The sequence below is a fragment of the Battus philenor genome, unplaced genomic scaffold (assembly GCF_028537555.1).
Source record: "Battus philenor isolate CCGP_79_NKW_IND1 unplaced genomic scaffold, ilBatPhil1.0.hap1 SCAF_21, whole genome shotgun sequence".
Lineage (NCBI taxonomy): Eukaryota > Metazoa > Arthropoda > Insecta > Lepidoptera > Papilionidae > Battus > Battus philenor.
In genome coordinates, this window is record NW_027181684.1 from 8,456,239 (window position 1) to 8,471,796 (window position 15,558).

Here is a 15,558-nt window from a genome sequence, read left to right on the forward strand (position 1 = left end):
TACTGTAAACGTCGGCGTTCAATCACACAGTACACGCAAATTATACTAAACAAAACTTGTCATATTTAACATAGTTTTAACTTAATTTCATTAGATTTATAATACTAAATAATCCACTTCAATTAGACTCGATATGTTTATTAATAAATGTTCAAGTAAATGTCAGTCTATATTATAAAGATGAATATGGTCATACTAAGTTTTAGTATAATGTAAAAATGTTTTAATGGATTATTAACACTCACAGTACTACTATATATCATAGAATATTTGTTATTTAATATAAAATAACTAATTTCAAATCAAAGTATTGTTTCTATTTAAAAATGTAAGACTTAAAATGTTTTCTTGTAAAACATTTTTATTTTACCACGGCAGAGTTATAATTGATATCCAAGTTTTTTCTATGCATGATGTACTTTATAATGTTACTGAAATAAACTTAGTGTAATACCCTATGTAATGTAAAAACCAAGAAAATTTTCAACCGTATATATCTTTGTATATAAATATGTTTGTATATTTCTTACTTTGTATATTACTCTTACTTTGTATATTTCTGATTATTCACTTGCATATATTATTATTATATAAGTTATATTTATAAATTTGTGATTGTAATGATAACAAAGTAGCCGATTTTTAGGGAAAAAAATTTGAAACTGGCAAACTCAGCAGTCCCGTACTCCATCGCGATGAGTGACCGAGAGCAAGCGAGGCGAGTCAGTCAGCATCACGCGCGTCTGAGTGGAGGGTGTGTTTTACGCCGCACCGCCGCAATATTCACGCGCTACTTTACAGTCGCGTCGTAGCATGACATTAGTGTGTTACAGTGCAACATAGTCGACGCTTATTTTTCGTATGTGAGGGTTTTTACATTAAATAGTACACAGAAACGAGAAGTTCTAACAACAGTGAAACGGGATGCGAGAGGTGAACGCTCGTCATAGCGGCGCCGACTCTCACCGGTTACTATTGTCTAAGTGCCACGGAATCTTGGTCCTTCCCATCGGATTCCATCGAAGAAACATCCGCCTTTAAACGCAGGCTCCACGCAAAATTCTTGCGGTTGGTCACTGAGCCGAAAAAAAAGCGGACTATTTGCGATGCGGACACAGATAAGATTGACTTGTAAAGTTTTAAAAGTATTTTTTTTAGTTTCTTCTGTGAATTGTCTCGAGGCAGCGGTGCATTTTGTTTGTAATATGTATAAATTGCTGAACGGTGTGGTTTCTTTACAAACGTTGCGTAAACAAAAATCACTAATAAAATACATTGCTTGACATATTTGAAAAATAGCAGACGTCGATGATATCAAAAAATTAAACAAATATTTTTTTTTATCAAGTACAATTTTTAAAAAAATTCTCGCTTAAAAATTACAAGGAATATTAATGACAAGCAGAAATATTTCTATCATAACAACAAATTTTTGACACAACTAATTTATTTAACGACTATTACTTCTACTATCTTTTCCATGTTTGCGAATATAACTGACGCTTGAAGTAATATAACATAACATACGAGTATTCTGTATTATCCCTTATAAATTGTTACCTAAATGGAAAACCGAATTTCCCTAATCCTATCAGAGAAAGGGGACAAATGTTAATAATAATACCACTGTTGACTTGTCTTAGTCTTAACGTACATAAATTGGGAAACAATAGATGTTAAATTCTATTTCAGTTAAGCCATATATTTATTCCTTGATTTTTTTAAAAGTCGCATATGGATATTTAAATACTGTCGACTATTTTTTTAAATAGTTTGTCAATATAAACTCATTTCATTTTCATCAATACAAGATACTATATTTTTGTTTGGTAATAATCAAACGCCTTTAGGAGAATATATTAAGTAACTTCAACATGTACAACACCAAGAGAAGTTAGTTCAAAGTTAATAAGTGAACGTGGACAGAATTCGTAATTCCAAAGCGTAATTGCAAAGTTATTGATAAACAAAGCGACTTACAAAACAAACGTTGACAATAATTATAAACAATGATTAACGCACTATTAATAATGGCTGTTCGTTCGAATAAATTGTTAGGAATTTATGCTGTGAAGACACACGCTAGTATTTTTATCTTATCTGTCACTTATCTTTTTGTCATACTGTCATCGAGGCTGACCCATTGTCTTGAGTCTCATCGTGCGTACACTGAATACGAAATTAACAATTATTAGGCGCAGTCCAATCAATATCAATTAGTCATTGGATTTTTTTTTCATTTTTTGACAGAAAATACACGGCTTTATATCTATAAAGATAACCTTAGATTGTGAGCAATGACCACAGATAACCGAATGAATATTTATATTTGAAAAAATTAGGTTAGACGAAATATGGAAGCGGCTTTAATGAGTTTACTGATAATTAAATAAATGAAATGAACTATTTTAGAGTCTTCCTGTGCATATGCAGGTGTAGTTTATCATACCCGCACAATTGGGTGTTGATTACTTATTCGTCTCATCTGTTCGTAAAATATTTTTTTAAATTGTTTTTTATAGTAATTTAACACTTCTACGTTAGGTACATGTATTCTCGAATATGCTAATAATAAAACTACTGTGTATATAATTTTATTTGAAATAATAGATTATTTTAATATTTTTAATTAAAAGAGCAAACACAAGGCAAAAATGAATAATTGCTTGGACATCTTTTATAAAGTGGAATGAGTTTCATTACAGCGCTAGACAAAGTTCTGTTATAACATGTTCCGTGCAAACGAAGTAACTAGGGGTGACAATACTTACATCGGTACTGACAGTTCGATATTAAGCACATAATTATTTATAACAGATTACTAAGTTATGCGATTATTTTGACGTTACAATTTTACATTTCGATTATTGGATAAGATTAATACATAGAACAGCATAGTTTATACATGAAACAGAATTCAAAATATTGTGTACACAATACGCAAACAGAAGTAACTTTTTATATGTATTATTGATTTCTATATTCTTCGTTTCAGTTCATAAAAGCCATGGGTCTCCCCCGAAGGTATCTAGTACTCATATGTCTGACAGTGCTCTTTTTATAGGCTGCAAGTCCTAAGTCATCTTTCAATATACGCGACATGGTTCTAAGTGCTAACTTTATCTCCCGAGATAAAATCTTTAGCCTCCAGACAGGATTTCTTGGAATTCTTTACTGCTTTGCTCGTCTTTTTTTTACGAATACTACGCGGACAACCAGAAGTTTCTTTCACAAACAGATGTGTTTTCATTGTACCTTCCCAAAGCTCGGTACACTAACATTTGACTAATACGCTTGTATTGAGGATTTTAAAAATTGTATTTGGCAGCATACCTACTTTGTATAATGCAATTACAGCGATTTATTTCTATTTATCACCTCATTCGTTTTAATATCTCTAAATGTTTTACAATATTTTGGAACAAAAATAAGAATGTGATCATGTAATAATGAAAAATCCATCCAAATTCATAAGTAAAATTATATGTAAGGCTGTGTCCCGGGAATCGACCTAGCAACCTACGATCGCAAGTCTCAGTCTTCTACCACTGGGCTACCACTGCTCACTATTGCTATTTTTATATTAAACACAGGTTAATCTATTGATCTATTTTATACTCATCATCTTTTTATTATTTAATTAGAGACAAGTTAATTCATACTGCTGAAGTTAAGCTACTATCTAGTCCCGTGTCAAATTTAACTTATGCAAAAATGACGTACGAGTTGCTCTAATGTATAGTTTAGATTCTGATAATTATGAGGTGTTTTTATTTTGGCGGGAAACTGCAGGCACTGTTAGTTATTCCAATTTTTTCAAGTCTCGCCATTTTACACTTGAATCAGAGAAGGAAAGTTATATCTATAAAGTGAGACCATAAGATTTTACTTTATCGGCTAGGGTGTACTTTTTGCCATTAGGTAAATGTTCCGATCCTTTAGTCCCTTAGACATATAAAAAATATCGTTCAATAAAACCCGGATGTGAACAACAAGCTGCGTAAGTATTGTAACGGCCTTGGTAAAAATAATAACCATTTACTTAAAAATGTAAATATATAATTGCATAAATTAATCAATTTGAAAATAATTTATTCGTAACTAGATGATATGTCTATGCCTTTCAGAAGGTATCAGTTAAAAAAACCTTTTCGTCCCATAAGAACTCAAAAATCGGTAGACTATACTTAGACATGTAACTTAATATATAGGGTAGTTTGAAACAAAAACAATTGACATTAAGTGCAGCGTTTTTTCTTGACATCCTTAAATTCAAGATTAACTACACAATTTATAAAACAATTGAACAAAATATTTATTCTTTCGAATAGGTTTTGCTAAACACCTTCAAAAAGTCTATACATTGATATAAAGTACATTAAATAATTATACATTATTTTTAACATTCTATATTCACTACTGTCAGGTTCGGAATGTTGATTCCCACATGACGAACCTGGAAAGAAACTCGATAGTTACTCTCTTATCACTATTTTCATCCCGTTTATATTAAACTGTAATATTAATTGGTAATAAAAAGGCTACTAACAATTTGAATCTATAAAAGCACTGACACACTCAATTGTTCAAGTTGTAATTAATAATATATGAAACGCTTAGGATTAAAATAGTGCTCCGGTAACAATTTAGTTGTCTAATTAAACAAATTCATTTCGATCGTGAATGTGCGATGTGAAGAAACAGTCCACGTAGTTTATATTTCAAACAAATTGTTAATCTTTTACCTAAGTGATTAAAACACTGTCTCTACGGTATACCAGCGGATCTACGACCATTGTATTAAAAATCCGCAAGATTCTGGAACCTAGAAAACATTGATGGAGGTTCTATTGTTGTTATTTTAACAGAAAGCTGCGAGCTGGAATCGCTATTCTCTAATTTTTAATCATAATAATTTTTAAAATTTAGAAAATGGACATCGTATTCTTTTTTAGGTACATAGAATGGTGATAGAATAAAATTTATTTATTTTATAGTTCCCACTACTCAGTCTAACTATAATTCCTCAAACAATTTCAGTTCTGCTATTGGATAAATTTAAAATCAATATTAAAATCTATTATTGAACAGTATATTATTCCAAGAATCTATACTGACGTTAATGTGTCACTAAGTAATGTAATTATTGTCGTGGACTTATAGTAAAATATATTTAACAATTGTTGAGTTTCTCGCCGGCTCTTCTCAACAGACCCTGCCGTGTCGGTGGTAGCTTCCTATAGGACTGACACTACTGACATTTTATGTTGATCGACGATTAGAAAGTGCTTGTAACAGTAAATTTTAATGAAAGAATATTTTATTTCGATGAACGTTTGATTTTGATAAATATTCGTTTTCATTAGTTTATTTTCGTAACACGACAGATACTTTTATGTTTTTAAAATTTCTGCTTATTTTCTATTAAAATTACTTACAAGTTACTTCCACAAGAAAACATAGTCCTATTTAAAGGAAAATGTTTCTATGTTACTTTTAAGTATCAAGGTAGTTGCTGCATACGAACAGGTTATCGTGCGATCTTTAGGGGGTGTCCATGCTTTGCAGCGGACGTGTATTGGCTGACGTAATGATTTTTTAACAGTGTATCAAGAAAAGTATCTTTTAAATCAAAACATTATTAATCTTGCACAAATAACTGAGCATGGGCAGATAATTTTTTGAAATGTATAGCAAAATTTATCCATTGGAAATGTTTCTTTTACCAAACAAACAACAACAAACCCGCCGAATATTATTTTTCAATTATCATTTTGGTAGAGCTCATTAATCATAGTATATTTGAAGTTACGTCGGGTACTACGCCGTATTGCAAACACAAACTGTTTTTACGTAGGTTGCTATGCCATGATTGTCAAGTAGTTCTTTAAAAATAAAAATATATATGTATATATATAAGGAGCAGCTAATTGCTAGCAGATTGTCTTCGTTAAATAATTAAGTTTAGACGATACTTACAAATTATATCTCAATTTTCTAAAATAGTTTAGGTTAGATTTTATTGCCCTCTCACAGAGGTTTATTGGTCTGAAGCAAAAATTATAAACAATGTTTGCTTCCAGGACACTTAGATTAAAAATAAATTCGTAACTCATGTACATAATCCAGAGAATTGTTTGTAAGCTTAAGAATTATTAGAAATTCCGGTAGAGAACAGCGAACTTCTCGGGATTGTAAACCTACATGCTTATTTATGTTACAACTCGCTTTAAAGAACACTGTTGGGAGGTTCTTGCATAATGCAACTGCAGCTGCGACTTAAGATTTTTGTTAAATAAAGTTTAATATATACAGAGTCATTGGTGCAAAAACTTCAAAGGGGTGAACGTATAGCTCATTTGTCAATAAAACATCAGTAAAAATATAAATATATAAAATAAAACTAAATATGAAACAAAAATATAAATAAAACATCATCGGGACATCAGTTCGATAGGCCAATAACTTCCGCCACTATAAAGTCTGCTGGGATACATAGTAAACATTAATCGATATTAATATGTAATAATCTGAATTTTTAAAACGCCATTTTTACTATAAAACCATTACATTACTTAATATATCTGAAAACACTAATTTTTAGATAGGATTTACCATACATATGAAAGCGAATAAGCCACACTTTCAACTTTTTAAACCTTTTAAACTTATATTTTACATCAACCTGTTTATCGTTAACGATAATCATAATAATCAAAACCCGGGAGTATTTTCTATTTAATGGTTGCTAAGATTTATGATAGCAGTATAACCACTAATGAAGTGTTATAATAAGTTTACTCCGCTGAGTGCCTGGGTGTTGTCCTTGATGCGTACTTGACCCACTTTACGGGGAAGTGATGTAACCTCCGACCTTTATTTGAAAAAGACCGATTCTCTTTACGAGTACTCAATACCTAAACAAACTGAAATTTAATAAATATCGTTCGGTGGACTGATGCTTTTAATAAAAGAGATACTGTCTGATGATCTAATTCTGATATTGAGACACTTCGACATTTGTACTCCCATATTTTTTTATTTTCATTATTGGATCAGTAACATAAATTATATTAAAAATAATAGAAATGGAGTGTCCTATTTCAATCACCCTGCATAACTATTGACACATTTGAATGCTCGTACTGCGATTTTTTGTCCTATTATAATATTACCGACATGATTTATATTAAACAAATTATAGGAAGTAGGTTTCTTTACATATAATAAATTTACTTGAATGTTGCTACAATTATAGGCGACCATAGTATGTATAATATTAGCGGGACCGGGAAGTAATGTCGTTTCTGTCGAAAAACCGATTCTGGCAGAAAAACCGATTGATTTTTACAGCTTCTGCTTTGAAAATTTGTATAATAGATGGCAAAAGGTTGGTGATAATGAAGGTGAATATATTACTGATCAGAAATAAAAACTTGTTAAATGTAGACGTGTGAATTTAACTTAAGAAAGCGACATTACTTTCTGGCCCCCTAATACAAGAATAAAAATATGTTTTACAGAATCTATACAATTTATAATTTGTATTAATCCAGATTTATTCTATTTAGGGTAAAGACTTGCCGATCTCCGCATTTTTTGTAATAAAATGGAACGGCAAGCAGAACTTAGTGTCACATCTGTGCTCGACACTTTGAGACTTAAGATGTAACGATTCTTTGGTCCATTAATTTCACTAGCTATAGCGATTTCCTAGTGAAACAAATATATATATTTATATATACATTTATTTATATATATATATATATATATATATATATATATATATATATATATATATATATTTAACTTATATAAACTATATGCCACTGATTTGGTACTGCTGAAAGTAATATCCCTGTTGCAGTCCAATAAAAAACGTCTTAAAAATAAACAAATATTACTTACAGCAAAAAAAAAATGTTTTTTTGAGTACACTAAAACAATGCTTTACTAATAGATTGATTATATTTTAATGATTTTGATTATATTGCAGTAACAAGTAGCGAGAAATTATTGTTGCTTTTATTAAAAACAAGGCGGAAAGTGCATGAAAGATTATCGACTACTTTTACGTTCTTGCTTTGTACCTTAGAGGCAATGAACAGACGAGTCTTTGTTCATCTTTTTTATGTTTATACTCCAAGAGTCTTTCCGACTGTTGTAGATCAACTTCAAAGACCTTAAGCTTATAAATTGACTTTAATTTCCTATCCTTATTTTACATAGAAGTATAAAACTTCTGCGTTATCATTATTTTGTCATAAATATTTAATGTCTGTTCTTTCTTGCATGCGTTATTATATCTGTTACTGAAAAATTTAACTGCTTATGCGTTTTTCTGAGTATAAATTGCGGTTGTTGAATGTCTAGTTTTCAGTTTTATCCATATTCAATTTCATACATAAGCAAGAGTTATACCTAAGTTAACATTGCCGTTTTTGTTGTAATTATTTAGCTTAATAAAAAGAGATGTCTCTTTGGGTCTCGTTGGCAATTTCACCGACGTTCAGCGAACCATGGAGAACGCTATGCTCCAGATATCAGGCAGTGCCCTGGCTACATAACGTGCAAAATAGATGGCCGCTGGGGCCTTAAAGTTCTGGAGTGGAGACCACAGACAGGCATGAGTGGAGAAGGAGTTTCACTGATAAATTGACAGATAATCTTGTTAAAATTGTCTGAAGACGTTGGATGCAGACCGTTACCAACAACACTCATTAGAAATCTGCTAGGAAAGCCTATGGCCAGCGGTGGACATTCTACTGATGGAAGAAAGGTAGAATAAGTCTAGTTATAATTAATGAGATTGAACTGAGAACTCTAAAAATATTTATTCCAATCTAAAATTTAATGGGAAAGTCCTTGCCTTCCCGTCATTGTCATGCGATATGACAAAAGCTGAATATAAAACAATGGATAGTCAAAACCATTGAGGCCATCGTTTCATCCACTCACATAACAACGAATTCACAAAGACAATAAAGAGATTTAATTATTTGAAGAGCAGATTTCTAGTGGATGTCTGTTCAGAACTGAATGTTTGACGATGTAAAAAGTCTTTTCTTTTTATCAAATTCAAAGTACATACAAGCATTTACTTGCACTTTTTCGAAATTGTTTTACATGATAAGACGTAAGCTACTACCGGCTATGCTGACTTACCGGGAAGAGCCGGTCTGAAACTTAATATTTTAAAAGAAACGTGACAGTTTTTAATGTACACGTTATACAATAAAAACTATGTGAATAAGTCAACAAACCAAGCTCTCAAAAAAAAATGTTACAATCAAATAAAAAGTCTAAAATGCTATTTTTTTTTAATGATATACTTTTAATTTTATATTTAAAACTAAGAAAAGGATGGTCTAAGATATATTGTAGAACTTTCTATATGCGTACACTCAGACCCGTGATGGAATTAACTTTTTTAAGACGATGTTAGGAGGATACTGGTTTATTTTTATTATCTGTATATCGTTTTCATAAAGCTATTCAACTAACATCTACAAGAATTAGATTTTTTAGTTTTATATCTTATATCGCAGTTCTGGCCAATGACATTATAAATTATTACTTTAATTTACTTTATACGACTTATACCGCTAATAGCATTGTTATAATAGTCGTTAAATGTATTATGGCAGTGGTTATGATAAAGTTCATTCATTCATCGCTTTGATGCGATCACTGCTGGCCGTTTGCACAAAACACGTTGCATTGTGGAATTATGCAAATGATACAAGCTCACTGTTTAGCAATGAAGTTTCAAAAGTGACTCACGTCACAGAGGAAATGAATCACAGAAGAGATTCAACCTTTTTTTACGTAATTGTAGCTCTTGTCACCTTTGTGATAGAGATTAATATAAAATGACGGAAGGATCAACATTTCTGGAAATGGCAAAGACAATGGCAACAAAGGATTAAAATGATTGTCGCTTTGTACTTCGGCAATATTGCTTTTTAGCTAAAAAAAAGCACTTTGATATATATTCGTTATACGTTTTTCGTTTGACGCAGTTTCCATTTCAGTGTTTATTTAGAGCGGCAAGGCTTTTAAAAGCTTCAAACCAAACTCCAGATAAAAAATTCTGAATGTGTATGTGCAATGCTATTAAGTACTAGTTGGTGATTGTGTGTGCGTGAGATGGCGCACTATGCGCTGTCGTTGTTGGGCCCCTTGGTGTTATTGATGTTGGACTCGGTGACCTCGCACTACACACCGACATGGGCAGTCCACGTGCCAGGTGGGAAGAAAGCAGCGGACGAGGTGGCAACAGAGCACGGGTTCATCAACCTTGGCGAGGTAAAACTATTCTTTTTTTATGATGAGACGCGCAACGTTCTTCTGGTGGTCATTTTACATATATATTCTCCCGCGAAACTAGAGCGTGTGGCAAACAACTATTAGCGCCATCTTTCGGCAAAGTTTGCAACACATCGAAAACCTTCGCACGATAAGAGTTATATTTTCTCTGCTATTGTCATCATATCACTTAATAGACGCTCACTGCATAGGCCTCTTCAAAAATACGCAACGATGCAGTCTTGAGCTGCTTGGATTCAGAGTCTACAATCTTATACGTACATTCAATTATAATTTAAAACTTTATTAATGTTAATAACGATGGCTTTTGGTGCTTTGGTATTATTAAATCGTTAATTACGAATTTAAAAATTGAAAAAGAGCAGCGACAGTTTGTTCTATTCTAGGTAGGCGGTACATTTTGTTTGTTATTGCTACTAGTCCCAAACGGCGAAGGAAATCATCTTATCCTTGGGCCCGAAGTCCGTAAGATATGTGCTATCTGCCTATTTGAACTAGGCTTGTGTAGAGGATTACAACCCGTAATTTATCTAGTGATAAAAATACATACATATTTTTTCTACCAGCTATATAAAACATCAGATTTCTTATTTTAAGACACTATATTATATTTTGAGACACTGTTAGCCACTGTAGGCAGTGGAAGGTACAATTATAACTTAAACATAAAATTTTATCTACGGTAGAATTTTTATTGCGTGTATCATTTTCTTAAGTAAAGTGTTGCTTTTATTTGATCTTCTTAAATAGCGTTGGGATAAATGATGACAAAAAAAATTATGTATATGTAAAATCTATCTAAAATCGAGTCATTTTTCTAAACTTTTAATTTAAAATCATTATGTATATATAGATATGTTTATTTGGACATTGTTTTATTTCTGAGAACAGATTTGAGCCCATATGAGCTCGTAACGCCCACTCCTTTTTCCCGTGCCATTTGATCCACTATGTAACGGTTAAAATCATTTTTGCGCGATTTGGCAATATTATTTGAATCACACCCTTTTTTTGCGGTTCGTGGATGATTTTAACTATTTTTTTTTAATTTTACTAAAGATGTTAACTTTTGCTACAATACAGTGTACTGTCTAGACTATTATTTTGTTTAATAATATTTCATTCTAAACAACATACGCTATAATGTGTTTGAGTAACCTATTGTCATTGTCGCTGCAACAATAATAATACTAGTTTATGAAAATTATTTTGCAACTTATTAGATATAAAAGTATTTATTGTTTTCCCATAAAAAAGATGTTTTATGTTTTCTTTATTAAAAATGCAATAAAAATTAAAACCAAAACAAGAAAACTGAATGATAACATATTATAATAACAATTTAATATTTTAGCCGAAAGTGACGAAACAGCATTTCAGATTACACGACACAATTTTGTCCTATCATATTCCATTGATAATGACGTCATAACGGCGGTAGATAATGCTGTATCGACAGAAATCCCTTTTACTAAAAAAAACATAGAGATATGAACAGCGCTGGTTTTGACAGCTCGAAACATTTACGTGTTTTGAGCGTACAAACGATTTAACGTACTAGTTAATTTTACATGAAGGAGAGTCTTGTGCATCAATAGTGGGGAAAGCATGTTTAATAAAATATAAATATTAAATTAAGACCGAAGAATTGCTCGTCTGAAATGACAGTTAGCGGGGCACATCGCAATTGGACCCAACGGCTGTTGGGACCGAAAGATTCTCAAGTGGCAACCAAGAGCTGGTCGACGCGGTTTAAAAAGGCCCCTGGATACGGGAAGCGCAAGATCGGGATCTTTGGGAAAAGAAAGCTTCTTCTTCTTCTTCTTGCAGCGCGCTTCTATCGCTGATGATGATGATGAGTTTAATTATTGACTGCCTTATATATTTCATATAACACGTCACGGCGTTGTCAAACGTCGGAGGTTGTGTTCAACCAGTGACGTAATGTAACGAGTGACGTATATTAATAATTTCACATTCGAAACGACACGCCGGTCGGTCGGATTTGTTTGCGGCCGGTGCTTTTTAGTTCTACGTATGATTTATTACTCCTATATACCTCGGAAACGTTTAGTGAAAACGTTGCTACGATGAGGTTTATTGAAAAAATTATTTTCAAGGCAAACGATCATTAATGACTTTAAATAAAGAATAAGTTTTTCTATATATTTAAATAATTAATTGCTAAATGTAAGCGCAAAAACTATATTTTTTTATTTTTCACTAACCCAATTAGAAAAGGTAACAAAAGAAGGAAATAGTGTGAAGAATCACTCAATTTCGTGTTAATATTTATTTACGTTCAATACATTTGCAAAAGAGTTGTGCACCAAAGCGGTCGAAGTAAATAGCAACAAAATTATGAATTAAAAGCAATGTAAAATGTTTGTTGTAAATAAACGATCTTAATTCGTAACGACAGCCAGTCACAATATTTTTTTGCAATTATTTTCATAATAACAGCAAAGAGGTTATATATTGTCAAAGAGTTCACTATAAAGGATTTGTCATTATCATCATTATTTTGGGCATAGGATGTCCAGTGCTGGACATAGGCTTTCCCACATACACATATCTTTCAATAACCTTAACAAGGTCGTCTGTTCACTTTGCCTATAGATTTAGTATGATAAAATATTGCATAGTATACATACATCTATTCAGATATTTAAAAAGTTACATTAAAAATATAGACGATGTAATTATTGATATTGTAATAAAAATTCAGCTTTATTAAAGCAACAGAAGAAATATGCGAACGGTAATCCCGTGGCGAGAGCGTGGCTGAGTATACATTAACATATTTATTTAATTATACAAATTTTCATTTATAATTCATATTTACATTTCGCATTGATTATTTTACGTCGGTACAATGACCTATGTAGGATCTTGCCTTAAAATTAGATTAACTCTTCCGGACTTCGCTAATTGGAGAGCGCCACTTGATTTATAAGATACGCATCTATTATTTTGGAATAATTAGTCGCCTTTAGTATCATAATCAAACTCGTTATCTCCGTGAATATCAAATTCTCGTGACAATAGTTTAAATAATAACAAAGTTACTATAATCCTAATGAAATTCAGACGATTAGATTCTGATACACCGACCAGTGCCAAACACCGAGTGAGTGAGTGTAACATTACTCCTGAGGATGCCCCGTGGAGGAGTGAAACACGTGTTGAGTGAATTAACGGTGGTAGTTGTGTTTCGCATTGTTTGCCGCATTTATTAGCGTGCTAGCAGGCGGTGCACTTCATTATACGACTACTACTGCATAGCGGAAGTAGCTATATCTTAATCCCTTTCTTACTTAGGATGAACTTCCGTAAGGTAACGCCTGAATATATTAGATATTTATGATCTTAATAAGATCGAAGGAATTCCAATCGGTCCAATATGAAATCTACGGGGCAGGCCCAATTCCAACAGTGGTCGTCCTCTGACTGAAATAATGATGATCATGACAAAGCCTTTGGGTTGACAAATAAATGATTGTAATAAAAAATATCAATGAATGTCATTAACGATGAGATTTATTTATATATTACGGACTAGGGCTGCTTAATTTTCCGAACACCTCTTTTGTAACAGTATAAACGTGGGTATATAAAGAGGTATTCTATGTCGAGCAGCGGACATCTTATAGCTGAAATAATAATCATGTTTATTATCACGACGACAGTCTACCGATTTCCATCTGTTCAAACGAGGCCTCTTCAATATTATGTTCGGAAATACGTAACGCATGCTATTAGCGGAACCAGTTACATCTTTAAAAACAACACATCATCAACTAAATACATCATAGACTCTGTGTTTGGCACTAATCGGTGTAACATAACTCCTGAAGATGCCCCGTGGAGGGGTGAAACACGTGTTGAGTGATTTAACGGTGGCAGTTGTGTAATTCGCATTATTAGCCGCATACGCATTTATCAGCGAGCTAGCGGGCGGTGCACTTTGTTGCACGACTACCACTGCATGTGCGGAAGTGGCTCAATATTGATCCTTTTCTTACTTAAATACATCATTCGTATTGCTATTTTATGACATAAAAATTTGCACAAATTTGTAAATGAAATATATATGTTAAGTGAAGTGTACCAAAGATACCAGAAGCGATAGACAAGGCAAGGTTGGCACTGGTAACATTTATTGGTCATATAACTTCTTAAGCCATGTAAAGCGTTTAAAACAGGTATACGCCGGGGTCTTAAAGTTCTGGAGTGGAGAATGGAAGTCAAGGGTAGAACGTCAACTGACGGCGTTATTAAGGTCGTCGGAAAATGTCGAATGCAGGCCGTTATCATCGGGTCCTAGTAGAAATGTATAGGAAGGCTTATGCCCATCAGATGACGTGAAGTAGTTAAATAAATTTTGATTACCGTAGAAATAAAAGCTTAACCAGTTAACAGTTTTGTTCATAATAAACTTTGTTTAAAATGACATTTTAAAATAAAGATACGTGATATTGCAATATAATACGAAAAAAAACTGTAAACTTAATTAAAAAACAAATTACCTTGCAGAGCTACAATTTTATCTTCGTTTTATTTTTTGTTATAACTCGACTTGTACGCAGTGTACTATAACAGTTTTCCTTTGAAGGTTTTATAAACAAAGCTCGCGAAAATTTTCAATTTTCTGCCGGTATTACTTTTGGACCACATTAACGTCCTGAATGTTATTAAACATTTAAAAAGGATTAATTCCTTCAAAATAATTGTTAATATTGAGGTACCTTAGTAAGTTTAGTAATAATATAACTAAAAAAATTATAACTAAATTAATAATATGAAAACGATATTAACTATCTTCATGCGTTTAGGATAATAATTATATTTAAAAAATGAGTTTTAAAAACAAACGTACGTTAGTGAAATTAACTTTCTTAAGGCGTCTAAAATGTGAATAAATCAATCAGTTGGACCCGCAATATCGCCTTTTGGCTTTAATATATGTATTTGTGTGACGTAAATTTTCTTTTTGGTAATTATTTATGTTTAGTTTACATAGAAACTTGCAGTCGAAGATATTAACAAGGTCAACTTTTCACCTTATCATACGCTCCGGTGCGCGCTGTCATGTACACGCTGCTAACTCACCTTGCCCAGCAGATTGGCTGCTAGGGCCTTAAGGTCCACGGACCACGGACTGACAATTGCAGCATAGGACGTTCATCCACGAGGTGGAGAGATTACTTTGAGGTCGTTGGAAAACGT

General features: G+C 32.4%; 1 protein-coding gene across 1 annotated transcript in view; it reads left to right on the top strand.

Moving 5' to 3' along the window:
• Window positions 1-742: 742 nt before the first annotated feature.
• Window positions 743-15,558, top strand: part of Fur1 (Furin 1) — a 128,451-nt gene continuing 113,635 nt past the window's right edge. The window contains exons 1-2 of the mRNA XM_068766685.1: window positions 743-859; window positions 10,035-10,308. Of these exons, the coding sequence (XP_068622786.1) occupies window positions 10,150-10,308 (159 nt within the window). The 5' untranslated portion in view covers window positions 743-859; window positions 10,035-10,149. The remainder of the gene's footprint in view (window positions 860-10,034; window positions 10,309-15,558) is intronic.